General features: G+C 55.9%; 1 protein-coding gene and 2 long non-coding RNA genes across 5 annotated transcripts in view; 2 read left to right on the top strand and 1 right to left on the bottom strand.

The window, feature by feature from the left end:
• Window positions 1–109: 109 nt before the first annotated feature.
• On the top strand, window positions 110–11,955 carry MAP4K2 (mitogen-activated protein kinase kinase kinase kinase 2). 3 transcript variants are annotated; one of them, XM_008572863.1, is made up of 31 exons: window positions 110–161; window positions 400–490; window positions 571–635; window positions 904–959; window positions 1,277–1,324; window positions 1,411–1,453; window positions 1,851–1,923; window positions 2,003–2,134; window positions 2,209–2,271; window positions 2,656–2,737; window positions 2,827–2,934; window positions 3,374–3,452; window positions 3,554–3,612; window positions 4,185–4,228; window positions 4,311–4,349; window positions 4,442–4,475; window positions 4,612–4,714; window positions 4,796–4,884; window positions 4,962–5,003; window positions 5,085–5,169; window positions 5,265–5,344; window positions 5,426–5,486; window positions 5,588–5,705; window positions 9,338–9,396; window positions 9,478–9,581; window positions 9,666–9,843; window positions 10,776–10,844; window positions 10,929–11,015; window positions 11,209–11,279; window positions 11,364–11,419; window positions 11,532–11,955. In XM_008572863.1, the coding sequence occupies exons 3-31, from the start codon at window positions 593–595 to the stop codon at window positions 11,617–11,619; spliced, it is 2,193 nt and encodes a 730-aa protein (XP_008571085.1). In that variant the 5' UTR covers window positions 110–161; window positions 400–490; window positions 571–592; the 3' UTR covers window positions 11,620–11,955. The 3 variants fall into 3 exon arrangements, with proteins under 3 accessions (XP_008571085.1, XP_008571086.1, XP_008571084.1); XM_008572864.1 differs by having other exon boundaries at window positions 4,820–4,884; XM_008572862.1 differs by lacking the exons at window positions 110–161; window positions 4,962–5,003 and having other exon boundaries at window positions 406–490.
• A 10-nt stretch (window positions 11,956–11,965) lies between these two features.
• LOC103590606 lies at window positions 11,966–12,626 on the top strand. The gene is made up of 3 exons (XR_550483.1): window positions 11,966–12,037; window positions 12,122–12,177; window positions 12,290–12,626. It is a non-coding gene; the product is annotated as an uncharacterized LOC103590606 (long non-coding RNA).
• Window positions 12,627–14,900: 2,274 nt separating this feature from the next.
• Window positions 14,901–18,085, bottom strand: part of LOC103590608 — a 12,461-nt gene continuing 9,276 nt past the window's right edge. The window contains exon 2 of the long non-coding RNA XR_550484.1: window positions 14,901–15,536. This is a non-coding gene — a long non-coding RNA (uncharacterized LOC103590608). The remainder of the gene's footprint in view (window positions 15,537–18,085) is intronic.

Below are 18,085 nucleotides of genomic sequence, written 5' to 3' on the forward strand. Positions count from 1 at the left end.
AGAGCCGGGAGGAGGGTGCACGCTCGGCGCCCTGCCGGGGTCCAGCCCCCGGCCCCCAGCCCCGCCCCCTCCTCATCCCGCGTCGCCCCCTCCGCCCCTGCAGGCCCGTGACACGGTCACGTCCGAACTGGCCGCCGTGAAGATAGTCAAGCTAGACCCAGGTGAGGGCCCGGGCCGGGGCCTCTGCGTAGGAGGGAGGGCAGCGCGCTGGCGGGCGCGGCGTGAGGGGCCGAGACTTGACATTTCTGAGACCCCCCGAGAGGCAGGCCCCAGGAGCTACCGTCGCCTGGCACCTCTCTCTGGCCCGGAGGGAGGCACTCTGTGCCCATTTTGCAGATGGGAGCACTGAGTCAGCGCGACCCCTATGCGCACCCCCACATGATGCGTTGTGCTCCCCAGGGGACGACATCAGCTCTCTCCAGCAGGAAATCACCATTCTGCGTGAGTGCCGCCATCCCAATGTGGTGGCCTACATTGGCAGCTACCTCAGGTGAGGCTGCTTTATTCTCCAGCCCCCAGACAGCCCCCATGTGACCTGCTGTGTCCCCACTCAGCTCTGTGTCCCCCCAGGAATGACCGCTTGTGGATCTGCATGGAGTTCTGTGGAGGGGGGTCCCTGCAGGAAATTTACCACGGTGAGGGCCAGAGCCTCAGGCCCCAGAGGATTACGACCTTTCCCCCCATCCCCACCCCAACACGGGGGTGGGGGGCAGTAGGGGAGAGTCCAAGCCCCGGACTTGGGCCCTCCTCCCAACTGGCTGTGTGACCTTGAGAGAAATGCTGCCCTTCTCTGGGCTCAGTATCCCAGACTACACTAGCAAGGGATGCGGCCAACACAAGGTGGCCTGGGAAGGTCAGCATATCCCCCAGCCCCCGTGCCAGCCCTCACCCTTTCTATTTCAGCCACAGGACCCCTGGAGGAACGGCAGATTGCCTATGTCTGCCGAGAGGCACTGAAGGTAGCTGGGCCCCTGAGGCTCTCACATCCTCCAATCCCCAGGAGCTGTGGGCTGAGAGCCCAGCTGACAAGTGTGGGGGCGGGGAGGTGCATGGAGTGCCTCAGGTAGAGCTGGCCAGAGGGGCTGTGGGGTCTGGGGAAAGGGGCCCCAGCCCCGTTGCAGGAAGCAGCCCATTTCCCTCTTGGCTCAGTCACTTCCTGTTAGGGGAGAGGGGAGGAGGAAGTGGCTTGGGTGGGGGGCCCCAGTCCTGAGAGGGGGTTCAGGAGAGATGGGGTAGTGCTGCATAGCTGTTCCCAGGGACTTCTCTTTGTCCCCAGGGGCTCCACCACTTGCATTCTCAGGGGAAGATCCACAGAGACATTAAGGTAGGGGTCTGGCCAGGGGCATCGAGGGAGGGTGGAGGAGCCTCTTCGGGGCACCAGATGGGATTCTCTCTCCTCCATTCCCACAGGGAGCCAACCTTCTCCTCACTCTCCAGGGAGATGTCAAGTTGGGTCAGTACCCGGGGATGCATTCAGGGTGAGGGTTCTGTGGGTGCTCTGGAAGTCTTAGCAAGAATCTGGACTCAAGTGCTGGGTGTCCTCGGGCAAGTCACTTTACCACTTGAGTCAGTTTTCCCATTGAGAAAATGGCACTGTGCTCCTTTCCTGCTAGCGGCTGGATGAGGTTGGGTCTATATGGAGTCTGACGTGGGATCAGGCATTCGGTCAGGGATAGAGGGTGGTGGACCCCTCTCAGGAGAGGGACCTGGCCTTGCTTTGGGCCTGTGGCAGCTGTGGGTGAACCTGGGCTGTCTGCCCATCTGAGCCCTGCCAGGTGCATCCTGAACCCTTGGGTGGGGTGGTGAGTGGCAGCCAGAGGGCTGATGAGAGTAGCTGTTTTTCCCTGCAGCTGACTTTGGGGTGTCAGGCGAGCTGACGGCGTCTGTGGCCAAGCGGAGGTCTTTCATTGGGTCTCCGTACTGGTGAGGCTACACCTTGGGCAGAGGGAGCAGGGGCCTCAGGTGCGGCACCCGCCTATCCCATCTCTGACTCCACCTCTAGGATGGCTCCGGAGGTGGCTGCTGTGGAGCGCAAAGGTGGCTACAACGAGCTGTGTGACGTCTGGGCCCTGGGCATCACCGCCATTGAGCTGGGCGAACTGCAGCCCCCTCTATTCCACCTGCACCCCATGAGGTCAGCCCCACACTTGCCCCTTGCCTGACCCTTGCCCTGCTGACCTTCGACTCCTGACTTTGTACCCTCCACAGGGCCCTGATGCTCATGTCAAAGAGCAGCTTCCAGCCACCCAAGCTGAGAGACAAGACTTGCTGGTGAGGGCGCACATCCCCCTGCTGGGACCTCCTTTTCAGCCAGGCCCCATGCCAGAGGAGCCTTCTGCCGACTCCCAGGGTGCAGCCTCGACAGCTCTGCCCTCTCCGGGCCTTTACATGGTCATCTGAGGGAGGGGCCTGGTGCCCACCTCTGGGCCAAGGACCCGGTGTGGACGGAGAAGAAGGGCAGACGGTTGGTGACGGGGGAGCTGCAATGTTGCAACAGCGCAAGTATTGCTCAGGCCAGCTGCCCTTGGCCTCAGGCTGGCTCCTTCCTGGGTGGGCCCAGCAGACTCCTCTGGAGTGTGGCAGGTGGCAGCTGGCAGGATTCTCTGTGTGAGGGCTAACCTGGGTCTGGGCATGGGGGGCTTTTGTGCCCACTAGGACCCAGAACTTCCACCATTTCCTCAAGTTGGCCCTCACCAAGAACCCCAAGAAGAGGCCAACAGCAGAGAAGCTTCTGCAGGTGGGAGGCAGGGGCAGGGCAGCGGGGGCAGTGCTCCAAAACGGGCCTGGAGGACAGGGACCAACCCGACCGCCCCCTCAATCCTCCAGCACCCATTCACAACCCAGCCACTCCCTCGGGCCCTCCTCACGCAGCTCTTGGACAAAGCCAATGACCCCCACCTGGGAACCCCCTCCCCTGAAGACTGTGAGCTGGAGGTAAGTGAGGGGGGCTGGGAAACGGGTCTTGGCCTGGCCTGATTGGAAGGAGTTCAAAGGTGGTAGGTTAAGGTCCCTCTCACGTAATTCCAGCACCCTTCAGTTGAGCTGCCCCCCAGTTGAGCCCACCCAGTAGGAATCTTTCCTGAGCTGGGTCTCACCTCCCTAACACTCCCTTGATAGGTTCCCCAGCCCTTGCGCCAGGCTGACCATGACCATGACTAAGCCATCATCTTGTTTTCTGTGTGACCTTTGGCAAGTTACTTGACCTCTCTGTGCTGGTTTTCTCATCTGTGAGATGAGGGTGCCATTTCATCTCCCAATAATCTCTGAGGGTTGTTGTGAAAACAAAACATGGTGGTATGTGTAGAGCACCTGGAACGGTACCGGGTGTGAGGTGAGTGCCAGGTACACGCCCACCGTCTCTGTTCTTTCTTAGACTTATGACATGTTTCCAGACACCATTCATTCCCGGGGTCAGCACGGCCCAGCCGAGAGGACCCCCTCAGAGATCCAGTGTGAGTCTGCAGGAGGGGCTGTGTGTGCACAGATTTAGCGTGAGTGTGGGGGTCGATCCTGAGACTCTGGTTCCCTAACCGCTGTACTCCGGGCCCGCCAGTTCACCAGGTGAAGTTTGGTGCCCCACGCAGGAAGGAAACGGACCCGCTAAATGAGCCGGTGAGGCTGTGTGGGGAGGGCGGGGGCGGGGCCGGGTCGCTGGCCCTGATGGAGGCTGAGATCTCAAAGCAAGGGAGCTTTGGAGCAGGGGCTGCCTGGGCCTTGGGCCTCAGGACCTGAAGGGCTAGGGGCTCCTTCCTGGGCCACGGGAAGGTGGCAGGATGACCACACCTTTCTAAAAACTGGGCCTGTCACATGCCTGAGCTCCCATCCCACCCCACCCCCACCCAGTTCAGCCACATTTCTCTGCCTCAGTTCACCTGTCACCGACTCTCTGATTCGCTGTTTCTGCGCTTGCTGTGTGTCTGTCACCATATCTCTTTTTGCTCCGAGTCTCAGCCTCTCCCTGTGCCTGGCTTTCTTGCTGTCTGTCTGTTCCTCTCTCTCATGATCTCTTGGCTTCCTTGCCTCTCACTGTCTTTCTCTGTTTCTCACAAGTGTCTTGCCTATTACTGTCCCACTTTCTGTCTGTGTGTCTGTCTTCTCTCTCCTGCAACCTTATGATTGTCTGCTCATGTTGCCCCTCTCTCTCTCTGCTTCTCCCCCGGTCTCTCTGCCTCGGTTTCTCCCAGTGGGAGGAAGAGTGGACAGTGCTGGGAAAGGAGGAGCTGAGTGGGTAAGTGAGGGCGAGGGAAGCTACAGGGAGGGGTAGGGGCAGCAGAGAGGCTGACCTCTGACCCCTTTCCCTCCCTGCCCAGGAGCCTGCTGCAGTCGGTCCAGGAGGCCCTGGAGGAACGGTGAGGGTTGGGCCTGGGGAGGGGCAGGGCTGGCCAGGCCTGAGAGCCAGTCCTATCTTATACTGCTTTTCCTTCTGGTTTGTCCTGCACAGGAGCCTGACCATCCGGCCAGCTTCGGAACTCCAGGTGCGAAGCAGAGGGAAGCTGGAGCTAGGGCAGGGAGACTAGAGCTGAGATGGGGAGACTGCTGCAGAGGGTGCAGTTGGGGTGGGTACAGAGTGACCTGCTCACAGCTGGGCTGGGCCCCCAACCCTCCTGCCAGGAGCTGGACTTCCCAGATGATGCCATGGGAACCGTCAAGCGGGCCCCCTTCGGGCTGCCCCCCTCTGAGCCTCCTGCTGAGGACCCTCGATTCAGCCCCCCAGGTGAGTTCTGGGCTTTGGAGGCCAGGACACAGGCCCAGGGTGAGGCTGGGGCTGGAAATCACAGCGGGTCTGTGCCTGCAGGAACTCTGCCCCCACATCTCCCAGGCCCTGACAGCCCCCCACTTCTGCCCACCACCTGGGCCACCATGAAGCAGCGGGAGGATCCTGAGGTAAGGGTTGCGACAGAGGGAGTGGGCAGAAGGGTGGCTGTGGATATCACCTCGAACCTGACTCCTTTCCCTCCCAGAGATCGTGCTGTCACGGGCTCCCCCCAACCCCCAAGGTGCACGTAAGTGTTTGCCCCACAGCTCCACGGCCCGACCACCCGCTGCTCCTGCACTCCGTCCCCAGACTCTTGTCTCCTCCACAGATGGGCGCCTGCTTCTCCAAGGTCTTCAACGGCTGCCCCCTGCGGATCCATGCTGCTGTCACCTGGATTCACCCTATTACTCGAGGTAGGCTAGGGGCAGGGAGGAAGCAGGAGCCTGGAAATCCCCCTGCTTGGGCCAAGGGGTGTCACTGGCCTCTGACCCCATACCCAAACCTGCAGACCAGTTCCTGTTGGTGGGGGCCGAGGAAGGCATCTACACACTCAACCTGCATGAGCTGCATGAGGACACACTGGAGAAGGTGAGGCCCAGCTGCTGTGTAGAGTAGAGGGCCAGGGCCTGGGCTCCTGGGCCCCTGTCCATCTGCCTCTCTCGCCTCCAGCTGATTTCACACCGCTGCTCCTGGCTCTACTGCGTGAACAATGTGCTGCTGTCACTCTCAGGTACAGGTGGGCAGGCAGGGAGGTTGGGCCTGCAACACCCCCAGCCCCTGCAACACTGTGCTCAGCAGTGCTCTGAGCCTCCATCTCTCTCCCCTTGGCAGGGAAATCCACGCACATCTGGGCCCATGACCTCCCAGGCCTGTTTGAGCAGCGGAGACTGCAGCAACAGGTTCCTCTCTCCATCCCCACCAACCGCCTCACCCAGCGCATCATCCCCAGGTCAGGGACCCTACGTGTGCAGGGAGGGGGACCAGAGGGGCAGAGCAGGGTTAGAATGTGCCTTGGCCAGTACTGGGACTGTTGTGATCTTAGACATGTCACTTTACCTCTTTGAGTCCCAGTTTCCTTCTTAGTCAACAGCCTCCTCTTCCTCTTCCCTCCAGGTTTGTTGGGAAGCAAGGACATTGTGGATGAGCTTTGCAAATTGTGGGAACTGTGGTTGTTAGAATGTGGGCCTTAGTTTGATGTTAAGCAAACATTTACTGAGCACTTATGCTGGGCCCTATGCTGGGCTTGGGGACATAATGAGCCAAATAGTCCTTGCTCTCAGGAGAAGAGGGAGATGCCAACCCATGAACAGTCAGTAGCACCTGGTGCTGGACTGAACTAGAAGGAGAGCAGGGAGAGGCTGGGGGGCTTCAGAGGGTCCAGGCGAGCCCATGAAGTGTGAAGGAGTGTCAAGGGTTCGGGCAGGGGCAGAGTGAAGGCATGTGGGGGTGGGGCAAAGCAGCCTGGTGGTCTGGAGAGCTCTGTGTGTGTGGCCTGAGGGGGGAGGCGGGGTAGCCCGAGAGGAAGGTGCACATGTGGCAGAGCCCTTCCTTGGATGTCAGGCCCAAGATTTGGGCTTCAGTTCTGAAAGGATCCCTCTGTGTGCTGATCAGCACTCCTCCTGTTGGAGGGGATTCAATTCACCGGTTAAGCTTAAAAGGGAGTTTAACAGCTCATGTAAATGAAAGCTTGGGAGTAGGGTTAGCTCCAGGCCCAGCGGGATCCAGGCTTCCGTGCACCAGCAGGAGCCACTCTGCATCCCTGGGCTCTGTTTCCTCTCTTCTTCGTCCTCGTGCGGGCTCTCTTGTCAAGTGATGGCTGCCTGCCGTTCCAGGCCAGCATTCCACCAGCTAACAATTCAGTGCCACTCGTTCCTGTTGCTACTTCTGTTCCCGGGCTTGAGCAATATTTAGGAAGTAGAATTGACATGATTTGGGGACTGGTTGTAGTGAGGGTGAAGCCAGCATTCCACCAGCTAACAATTCAGTGCCACTCGTTCCTGTTGCTACTTCTGTTCCCGGACTTGAGCAATATTTAGGAAGTAGAATTGACATGATTTGGGGACTGGTTGTAGTGAGGGTGAGGGACCAGGAGGGATCAGCGGGCCTCTGGTGGAGCAGATTGTGGAAAGATAATGAGGTCAGCTTTGTCTGTTTTATGAGGTGCTCAGGGGATGTCCGAGAGGAGAGGCATTCATTCAGTCACTCAACAAATATCTGCCTGGCACCTCCCATGTGCCAGGCAGTATTCTGGGGCTTGAGATACATCCACAAACTAAGGAGACCCTGCCCCATATCTTCTTGTCACTTTCTTGTGGGGCAACAGATAGTAGTCAACGTAACTGCAGTGGTGTGTCAAGGGGGAGTGTTCCATGCAGAAGGGCACCATAGGGTGGGGTGTGGATTGCAGTTTTTTGTTTTTGTTTTTCTTTAAAAGATGACTGGTAAGGGGATCTTAACCCTTGGCTTGGTGTTGTCAGCACCACGCTCTCCCAAGTGAGCCATAGGCCGGCCCTTGGATTGCAGTTTTAAACAGGGTGGTCAGGAAAGGCCTCGCTGAGAAAGTGCTGCTTGAGCAAAGACTTAGAGGAGGTGAAAGAGCAAGCCCTGTGAATATCTGACAAAAGGGCATCCTAAGCAGAGAGGATGGCCTGTGCAAAGGCCCTGGGGCAGGCACAGGCCTGGCATGTTCGAGGAAGCCAGTGTGTCCAGAATGTATGGAGTGACAGGGAGAGAATGGACAGGGCCCTGTGGCCACAATGAGGCCTTTGCTTTAACTCAAAGCAGCCTGGGGGCCACTGCAGAGAAGTGACACAGACTGAGGTCTTCATGAGCTGTTGTGTTGACAGAGTGAAGGGGGTGAGGGTGGAAGCAGGGAGACCCGTCAGGAGGCTGTCGCAGTAAGCAGGTGGAGGTCATGGTGGCTCAGGCCGCGGCAGCAGTGAAGGAGGTGGAAAGTGGTCAGATTCTGGTTGTACTTTGAAGGCGAGCCAGCAGGATTTCCTGATGATCAATGGTGGATGGAAGGGAAAGAGGATTCAAGGCTGACTCCAGGGTTTTTGGCCTAGACAATGGGAAGGATGCAGCTGTCACGAGCTGTGGGTGGAGCAGGTTTCGGGGGAGCTGAGTTCAATTTTGTTGCATTAAGATGCTTATTAGATGTGCAAGTGGGATGTCCATCAGTCCATGGCTGGGTAGGGATGGAGCTCCCACGAGAGGGGGGCCGGGCTGTGGGCTCAGACGTTGTCATGACCCAATGGGTGGTGGTGGAAGCCTGTGGACCCAGCAGGCAGGGTCGGGGAGGCCAGGCAGTGGCTGCACCAGCTGGGGAGATCGGGAAGGCCGTGCCCTTCCTGCAGCATGCTCACGCCAGGACTGCATCTGGAGCACTGTGGCCTCAGGGCTTCCTGAGCTCAGTCCCCAAGTGAGTCTGTGCTTTGGCCCAGGACCTGCAGGAAACAGGCCCGTCAGAGCCCCGACGAGTCATCGACAGCTTTGGGCCTGTGTCTGGGAAATCTCAGAGTCACAGTGTCCACTTTGAATGGAAAAAACAGAGAACCAGAATTGTTTGAAGAAAAAAATCAAATACAAAAATATGCCTCTGTCCCGTCCAAAGGCCAGTTGGGGAAGAGAGTGGGAGGAACAAGTGCAGAGGGAGGAGCCAGGGCAGAGGGGCAGCGAGAGACAGACGGTGACTTCCTTGGCAGGCCCACGTCCTGGCAGAAGGTACAGCCAGGGCCTGGCTTGCTGGGAGGGGGCAGGGCTGCTGACATGTAGCCCTGTTCCCCAGAGGAAGAAGCGGGCTTGGAGGGTTCCCTGGGGGCTTGGAGGACCCCTGGTAACCAAGGCACGGACCCCTGTGATGAGCACCCCTCACCACATCTCCCTAGGCCACAAGGTGTGCCGCCCCCTGGCCACCCGGGCTGTAGCCTCAGCCACAGAGGCAGGGGGCAGGCATTTGCTGTTCGAGGTCCTTTAACCTCCTTGGGCCCTTTGCTCATCTGTGAGATGGGCCATGAGTGCCTGTGCTGCCTGGCGGAGCTGGAACCACGTCAGCTCCCGGCCCCTGCGTGCTCTCTTTTATTCTTTCATTTCTTCATTTATGCACTGCCTTCACCTAAAAAAGATTTTCAGTGACTTGAAATCGGTGTGAAGTAATAGTGTGGGAGGATACAAGCTGCCCTCTGTGAGCGCACACGGTGTGGGGGCTCTGCCGGGGCTTGCCCCACATTCACTCATGAAATCCTCTCTGTGACCCCATGAGGTAGGCACCACTGTTATCCCCACTATACAGATAAGGACATCGAGGCACAGAGAGGTTAAGTGACTTGACCAGACTCACACAGAGCTAGAGGTAATTCTGTGATCCAAAGCCCTGGACTTGACAGGGGCCCTCTGGGCTGTAGCGCCACAAGACCTGCTTCAGACCCTCTGCCCTGCACAGCTGTTGCTCGGGCAGGTTTCTGTGCCTCTCTGAGCCTCGGCCTCTCACCTGTACAGCGGAGAGATGGTAGTGCGCGCCTCATAGGGCCCTGCAGGGGCCTGGTCCATGGATGACATATATTCTGGTTGTCACCCCTACAGGCGCTTTGCCCTTTCCACCAAGATCCCCGACACCAAAGGCTGCCTGCAGTGTCGTGTGGGTAAGAGCAGGGGCTGGGCAGGGCTGGGCACAGGTGCAAGTGCGGGCCCAGCCCAGTGACCACTGCCTATTTCCCTTGCAGTGCGGAACCCTTACACGGGCAGCACCTTCCTGCTGGCTGCCCTGCCCACCAGCCTGCTCCTGCTACAGTGGTACGAGCCGCTGCAGAAGTTCCTGCTGCTGAAGGTGGGGAGGCCCAGGAACCCTCAAGCGGGGGGCAGAGGGCTTGGGGGGAGAAATGGAGACCTGAGCATCCCTGCTGCCTCCCAGAACTTCTCCAGCCCCCTGCCCAGCCTGGCTGGGATGCTGGAGCCGCTGGTGCTGGATGGAAAGGAGCTGCCGCAGGTGTGTGTGGGGGCCGAGGGGCCCGAGGGGCCTGGCTGCCGAGTCCTGTTCCATATCTTGCCCCTGGAGGCTGGCCTGACCCCTGACATCCTCATCCCACCTGGTGAGCAGGAGGGCTGGGCTGCTGAGTATGTGTTGGGGGGTGTGCATCAGAGAGAGAGGGAGGGAGGGAGGGGCCAGGCCCTCAAACTGGGCTCCCAATAGCCTCCAGCTCCATGGAGACCTTGGGGGCCCAAGGGCTACCAAGTGGGGTCTGGAGCTCCCAGCCTCCCTTCAATGAGTTTCAGCTGGGCTTCTGTAAAAGATTCTATTAAACCGAAGGGCTTGGCAGCTAAGAAACAACTGGCCGTCGCTGCTCTGGACCAAGGCAGGGGCTGCAGGGAAGAGCCAAATCTGGCAAGGCAGGCACCGGAGGCCTCCGTTCTGAGCAAGGAAGCAGCACGCTGGTGTTGCGACAGCTCAGGGGCACTAGTGAGTGGCGATGGGTGAAGGTGAGGGAAGGCACACATGGGCTGAGGCCCTCCTGGGTGCCAGACCCAAGCCAGAGTTTTCACACCCAGGATTTCTTTTTTTTTTTTGGTGGGTGGCCGTTGCTGGGATTCAAACCCTTTCTAAGCAACTGAGCTAACCGGCCAGCCCAGGATTTCATTCTTGATCCTCACAATGGCCCTTGAAGGTAGGCATCCTCATGCTTGGGTTATGAATGAGGAAACTGAGGCTCAGAGAAGTACAGTGACTTGTTCCAGGTCACACAGTAACTGGACCAAGAAGCCTGGTTTGCCTGACTCTGGAACTGTCCCATGGCCCCCTGGGACTCCACCCCTGCTCCCTGCGAGCCTGAAGATGGGTCATTTGTCCTCTCTGAGCCTCAGTGCCCTGGCCATGGGGTGATGTTAGGTATCCCAACCCCATGGGACTGTTGCAAGGCTGCAGTGTGCTCGTGGCCAACAGCTGGCTGTAGCATATCCCATGTCCTCTTGGGGCCAGGGTGTCCTGGAGGCTCAGCCAGATGGTGTCTCCCTTCTCTGCCTGCAGAGGGCATCCCGGGCTCGGCCCAGCAGGTGATCCAGGTGGACAGGGACACAGTCTTGGTCAGCTTTGAACGTGAGTGCAGTGCTGGGGGGTAGCGCCATGTGGGGGGCAAGGGGAGCCACCCCGTCACCACCCACCAGCCCTCTCCCTGTGCAGGCTGCGTGAGGATTGTCAACCTGCAGGGTGAGCCCACGGCCACGCTGGCACCTGAGCTGACCTTTGATTTCCCCATTGAGACTGTGGGTGAGTGAGCCAGAGGTGGAGGATGGGGGCCTGGCAGAGGATGAGGAGCCAGATCCCCCAGCCCCTCTCGGAGCCATCCTGGGGTCAGTGAGGTCAGTGAGGACCTCTGTGGCCTAGATCTGGGCCTGGGTGGGGCAGGGGAGGCAGCCCCCTCAGGGCAGGCGCTGGGCTGATGGCAGCCTGGCCCTCCTAGTGTGTCTGCAGGACAGCGTGCTGGCCTTCTGGAGCCATGGGATGCAGGGCCGTAGCCTGGACACCAACGAGGTAAGTGGGCTTCAGGGACCTGGCTGCTCCCACCCTTTTGGAGAGGACTCGCTGGGGTGGCCTCAATGCCCCTTGTCTTCCCAGGTGACCCAGGAGATCACAGACGAGACAAGGATCTTCCGAGTACTTGGGGCCCACAGGTAGGCAGTGGCATCCCAGCCTCCCCTTCATACATCCCTGAAGCCGGAGAAGGGACAGATGTGCTCAAGTGTCTTCCCGCCTTGCTCACTTCCACTTCTCTCTCCCATCCAGAGACATCATACTGGAGAGCATTCCCACGGAGAACCCGGGGGCGCACAGCAACCTCTACATTCTCACGGGCCATCAGAGCAGTTACTGAGCACTGGGCCTGGCCAGTGGCAGCCCCCACCCGCCTGCATGCCTTAGCAGAAGGGGCCCTTCCAGATCAGAGGGGACCAGGCTCCAGTTCTGCTGGGCAGAAGGGCAGAAATGATCCTGAGAAGTGTTTTGGGGCTGGGGAGGGGAGGGGAGCCCACCCCCACCTCTGCAATAACTGGACCACAGGAAGCTGCTGTCACCTCCCCCTCCCCTGGGGACAGCACAGTCCCTAGTGCCCCGTGGCAGGGGGCCCTGGGCAGGATGTGGGTGGCCACAGCTGATCCATTCCATTTTGTTCCATGTTTTTTTCCACCCGTTCTGCCAGGAGCCCACCCCTGCACTCCCTAGTGTGTCTGCAGGACAGCGTGCTGGCCTTCTGGAGCCATGGGATGCAGGGCCGTAGCCTGGACACCAACGAGGTAAGTGGGCTTCAGGGACCTGGCTGCTCCCACCCTTTTGGAGAGGACTCGCTGGGGTGGCCTCAATGCCCCTTGTCTTCCCAGGTGACCCAGGAGATCACAGACGAGACAAGGATCTTCCGAGTACTTGGGGCCCACAGGTAGGCAGTGGCATCCCAGCCTCCCCTTCATACATCCCTGAAGCCGGAGAAGGGACAGATGTGCTCAAGTGTCTTCCCGCCTTGCTCACTTCCACTTCTCTCTCCCATCCAGAGACATCATACTGGAGAGCATTCCCACGGAGAACCCGGGGGCGCACAGCAACCTCTACATTCTCACGGGCCATCAGAGCAGTTACTGAGCACTGGGCCTGGCCAGTGGCAGCCCCCACCCGCCTGCATGCCTTAGCAGAAGGGGCCCTTCCAGATCAGAGGGGACCAGGCTCCAGTTCTGCTGGGCAGAAGGGCAGAAATGATCCTGAGAAGTGTTTTGGGGCTGGGGAGGGGAGGGGAGCCCACCCCCACCTCTGCAATAACTGGACCACAGGAAGCTGCTGTCACCTCCCCCTCCCCTGGGGACAGCACAGTCCCTAGTGCCCCGTGGCAGGGGGCCCTGGACAGGATGTGGGTGGCCACAGCTGATCCATTCCATTTTGTTCCATGTTTTTTTCCACCCGTTCTGCCAGGAGCCCACCCCTGCACTTTGTCCTGGAGAACATGGTATTTAAAAGAGAGAACTATATTGGTATTAAAGCTGGTTTGTTTTACTCCACTGGTCCCTTTGGGTGGGGGTAGCTGAGCCCACTGCCTCATCTCCCTCCTTCCCTCCCTTTTTGTGGGCCCCATGGAAGGGTGGGGCTGCTTATGTTTTGGGGGAAGCCAGGCAGAAGTGACGGGAGGCTGGTGGCCCCCAGCAACCATCTCAGTTCTACTTTGTCTTTTTGGGCTCCCCTGCCGAGAACTAGCCCTCAGCTTTGCGGTTCGTGACTGCATTGTAGTTTGGCACCCCAAAGACTCATGCAGATGAGGGGGGCCTGAACAGAGAGACTCTCATCTGGGACATCCCTGCCCCATGTGGGATCTCACTGGGTGGAAGGGACCAGGAGGGGCCAGTCGATTAGGCTGTTCCGTTCCCAGGGAGGCTGATGCCTATGGAGATGATAGCTACCATGACCTGCGCCCCATCCAGGCCTGGGGCTGCTTCCCAGACTCTCACCGACTGCCAAGGTAGCAGTATCCCTGGTCATGCCCAGAACAACGGAATACAGCTGGTCATCAGGTTAGACTGCAGGTTAGTCTTTGGGAAGATTAGACTGGGTCCACTTAACAAACACTCCCAGAGGGCCTCCTTGGTGCCAGGTCCTGGGGTTGCTACCAAGATATGGGCCAGCTCCTGGGGAGGGGCCGTTCCCCTTGCTGGATCCTGCATCCCAGGGCACATCTGTCCTCCTGAGACTGACCTTGTGCTTTCCGTTGCTGTCCTCACATGTCCCCTGCTGCCCCAGGTACTGGCAGGCTGCTGTTGACCAGAGCCTTTGGGCAGGTGAGGCCAAGGAAGCAGGCTGAGAGCTGGCCTTGAAGGAGGGCTGGGTCTGCAGGCAAGCCCAGGCCTGCAGAGGGCAGGAAGATCTGAGGGAAAAGCTTGAGCAAAGGCCCAGGGATCAGGTCAAGTTTGGCCCCGTTACCACCCTTCCAACATCCAAAGCTAGTGTTTGAACAAGAGCTTCTCTCCACCTGCTGGGCCGTCGGCAAACACTTGCTAAATGAATGAAGAGTGAGTGGATGGGTGGTGGGTAGACGGCAGCTCATGTGAGTAGACTCAGTGGCACCCACGAGTATCACACTGTCCCCCTGTCCACCCTCCAGCAGAGACCTGGCTGCTCTGACTCTTCCCAGTGACCAGGAAGGTTTCTTGGCTGAAATGGGAAGCCAGACCAGGGGAGGGGCTGCACCTCTTGTGTACCAGGCATTCACACCCATGTTCCCCTGGAGACCCAAAGGAAAGCAAGAGGAAACTTCCAAATTCTGAAGGTGTGTGCCTGCCTGGAGGGCATCTGATGGGCCACATCGGGGGAGTGACAGGATATAAAGTGAATTCCTAACCTTGGGTTTTCCAGATTTCTTGGGGGTATGTTGGGGGTGCAGGCAGGGTGGTGAGCGCCCACTCAGCAGAGGCCCCTGATCCCAGGCACTCTGGGAGGGCTGGCCTCCTCCCACAGAGCAGCAGGCAGCAGACAGCGCCACCTTGTGGCAGCCTGCCCCAGCCCCCAGATTCTGTCCCAAAAAGGGGCTTAGGTGTGTCAGTGTGATGTGCCAAAGTGGGGCGCCTGTGAAAAGCAAGGGCCTCTGATAAAATGTTTGCTGCCAGCAAAAGCAGGCCACAAGCCAAAGAAAGGCCAAAACGCCAGGGAATGTGCACAGAAAGGCCAAAACTTTAAATTGTATTTATGTATTTTTTAATAGGTAGCTCTTGCCCATGGTATATAATTTTACTAAATACAAAAGAGATATAATTAAAGTCTTCCTCTTACCTGGTCCCCCAGCCACCTAGGTCTCAGTTACTTATGAACCCTTCTAGAAGTATTTATGCATATTTAAGCAATTTGGTATATTTTATTCCCCCCCCCCTTTTTTTTTTTCTTTTTTGTCTTTTTTCGTGACCGGCAACGGGATCGCAACCCTCGGTGTCGCACCCGCACCGCGCTCAACCAGTGAGCGGACCGGTCTCTATATGGGATCCGAACCCTCCGCGGGAGCGCCGCCATGCTCCCAAGCGCCACACTCTACCGAGTGCGCCACTGGGCCGGCCCCCCTTTTTTATACACGTGGTAACGCATTCCACATATTGTCTTCACCTTGTCCTTTTAAAATATATCGTGGAGATCTTTCCATGATCAATGTTCTCCTTTATTTTTTATAGTTAGTGGTATTACACTTTATGCATTTTCCATAACTAACGTTAATGAACTGTAATTAGATCCCTACTGACAGAAGTTTAAGTTGTTTCTATGACTTTGATATTACAGACAACACTGCAATACATATTCTTATACCAGTGCCACTATGTATATATTCAAGTGTTTCTATAGGATAAATTCCTGGAACTAGTATTGCTGGGTCACAGGTGGCAGCATTTGTCATGGTGATGTCAAATTGTCCTCCATGGATGGAAACGTATGGGATGGGTCAGACCAGCCTCTTTAAGCCATTCTTCCAGATAAGTAGAAGAGACAGGTACCCCAGGATGTTCGGAGTCCTTCTGGCAGTGATGTTCAAGGGAGAGCCATTACGTGCGCTTCAGGATGGCAGGGGACTTGCCATGTTCCCTGTAGCATGTCCAGCACCTGCTCGCTGCCTGGTGCACAGGAGGCACTCATTCCCAAAGGAATGAACGTGATGTGTACAGGAGGCCCTGGAGTGTGGCCCCTTGACTGGGGGAATCACCAATCTTGCAGATCTTTACTTTTCCCAGGTATACCACATCTCAGCCCACTGCAGGGCTGTTGAGAGGACTGAAAATGCTGTAGTATACATAATGTAAGAACAGATGAATCTTAGAGATAAATTAAAACGGTAAATTGCATAAAACTACACACAGTATGATGGAATTTTATAAAGCTTAAAAACAAGCAAAGCTAAATCATTTGGCAGTACATGTACATGTGTTAAAATTCTGTTAAAAATCAAGGGAAGGGGGCTGGCTGGTTAGCTCAATTGGTTAGCTCAGTGTGGTGTTGATAACACGAAGGACAAGGGTCCAGATCCTTGTACTGGCCAGCTGCCAAAAAAAGGGGAGGGGGGAGGAAAAGTACAAAATTCAAGATGGTGGCCCCTCTGAGGGGCATGGGGGATGGGATAAGGAAGGACCCCAGAAATTTGTAAAGGTATTGATGATTTCTTGGTCAATTTATGACTCAGTTCCCAACTCACATAAGGGGCTACACATCTTTTTTTTTTTTTTTTTTTTTTTAAGGATGACCGGTAAGGGGATCTTAACCCTTGACTTGGTGTTGTCAGCACCACGCTCAGGCAGTGAGCGAACTGGCCATCCCTATGTGGGATCCGAACCCGGGGCCTTGGTGTTATTAGCACCGCACTCTACCGAGTGAGTTTTTTTTTTTTTTTTTTTTTTTTTTTGGTGGCTGCCCTGCTAGGGGATCTGAACCCTTGACCTTGGTGTTACCAGCACCCCACTAACCAACTGAGCTAACCAGCCAGCCCTAATTTTAAATATTGAAGAGTAATCACTCAAACAATAAAACTCTATAATGGATTGAAGACAAAAACTAGGACAATTGTTTCCTTGATGACAAAGCCAAGTGGAGAGGAATGGTGTGACACCAGTGTTCTGCACAGAACTTGGGCAGAGCCCTCGCCCTGCGGTTGCTGTCTTCTATTTTTATTTAAAACAGCTTTATTGAGGTATAATTGGCATACAATAAGCTGCATATATTAAAAATGTACTATCTGATGACTTTTTTTTTTAAGACCAGTAAGGGGATCTTAACCCTTGACTTGGTGTTGTCAGCACCACGCTCAGCCAGTGAGTGAACCGGCCATCCCTATATAGGATCTGAACCCGTGGCCTTGGTGTTATCAGCACCACAATCTCCTGAGTAAGCCACGGGCTGGTCCTTATCTATCTGATGACTTTTGACATACATATAAATCCATGAAACCATTATCACAGTAAAGATAATGAACATTGCCACCACTTCCAGAAGTTTCTTTGTACCCCTTGGTAATCCCTCGCTCCTTGCCTCCCATCCCCAAGTAACCACAGATCTCCTGTCACTATAGATTTTCGTTTGCTAGAATTTACAGTCATGCAGTATGTATTTTAGACTGGCTTCTTTCACTAAACATAATTATTCTGAGATTCTTCCATGATGTTGCATGTATTAATAGTTCATTCCTTTTCACTGTGAAGTAGCATTTCATTGTATGGATGTATCTCAGTTTGTTTAGCTAGTCACCTGTTGATGGACATTTTGCCTGTTTCCAGTTTTGAACTATTACAAATAAAGCTGCTATGAAAATTCATGTACATGTCATTGTTGGATATTTACTTTCATTTCTCTTAGGTAAATTACTTTGTAGTGGAATGGCTGAGTCACATGGTACATGTTGTGTATCACTTTCAGCCTGTGTGTCCTTAAAGCTAAAGTGAGTTTTTTCTAGGCAATATACAAGTGGGTATTATATTTATTTTATTTTATTTTATTGAAGAGATGACTGGTAAGGGGATCTTAACCCTTGACTTGGTGTTGTCAGCACCACGCTCCCCCAAGTGAGCCAACCGGCCATCCCTATATGGGATCCGAACCCGTGGCCTTGGTGTTATCAGCACCACACTCTCCCAAGTGAGACACGGGCCAGCCCTTGAAACTGGGTAATTTATAAGAAAATGTATTTTATTTCTTACAGTTTCAGAGGCTGGGAAGTCCGAGGTCCATAGGACCTTCTTCTTGGTGGGAAATGCAGAGGCCTGTGGCAAGGCAGGGTATCACAAGGCGAGAGTGGCAAGAGCACTTACGTGTGCTCTCCTTATAAAGCCACCAGTCCACATCCATGAGGACTCATTATTCCATAAATGGATCAATCCATTCACAAGAGCATAGTCCTCATGATCCAGTCACCTCTTAAAGGCCCCACCTTTCAAATACCATAATTGGATTTCCCAGCCCCTTAACACTGTTACAGTGGGGATCGAGTTTCCAACACATGAACTTTTGAAGGACACACTCAAACTATAGCATGTTGATGGAGTTTGGATGTGTCGTCCCCTCCAAAACTCATGTGGAAATTTGATCCCCAATGTGGCAGTGTTGGAAACTGAGTCATGGGGGCAGATCTCTCATGAATGGATTAATGCTCTCCCTGGGGGAGGGGGTATTAATGAGTGAATTCTCGCTCTATTAGTTACAGTGAGAGCTGGTTGTTTAAAAGACCCTGGCACCTCCTCTCTCTGTCTCTTGCTTCCTCTTGCCATGTGACCTGCCTGTACCTGCCGGCTGCTGCCACTTTCCACCATGAGTAGAAGCAGCCTGAGGCCTGTGCCAGATGCAGC

The sequence above is a fragment of the Galeopterus variegatus genome, unplaced genomic scaffold (assembly GCF_000696425.1).
Source record: "Galeopterus variegatus unplaced genomic scaffold, G_variegatus-3.0.2 Scaffold845, whole genome shotgun sequence".
NCBI lineage: Eukaryota > Metazoa > Chordata > Mammalia > Dermoptera > Cynocephalidae > Galeopterus > Galeopterus variegatus.

What these genes read in the sequence shown, in the direction of transcription:
- MAP4K2 (XM_008572863.1), top strand. Translation starts at nt 593, where the DNA reads ATGGAGTTCTGTGGAGGGGGGTCCCTGCAGGAAATTTACCACG. An exon ending in CCAGGGAGATGTCAAGTTGG is followed by an intron (nt 1,454 to 1,850) that starts GTCAGTACCCGG and finishes TTTTCCCTGCAG; the next exon opens with CTGACTTTGGGGTGTCAGGC. An exon ending in CCCTCGATTCAGCCCCCCAG is followed by an intron (nt 4,715 to 4,795) that starts GTGAGTTCTGGG and finishes CTGTGCCTGCAG; the next exon opens with GAACTCTGCCCCCACATCTC.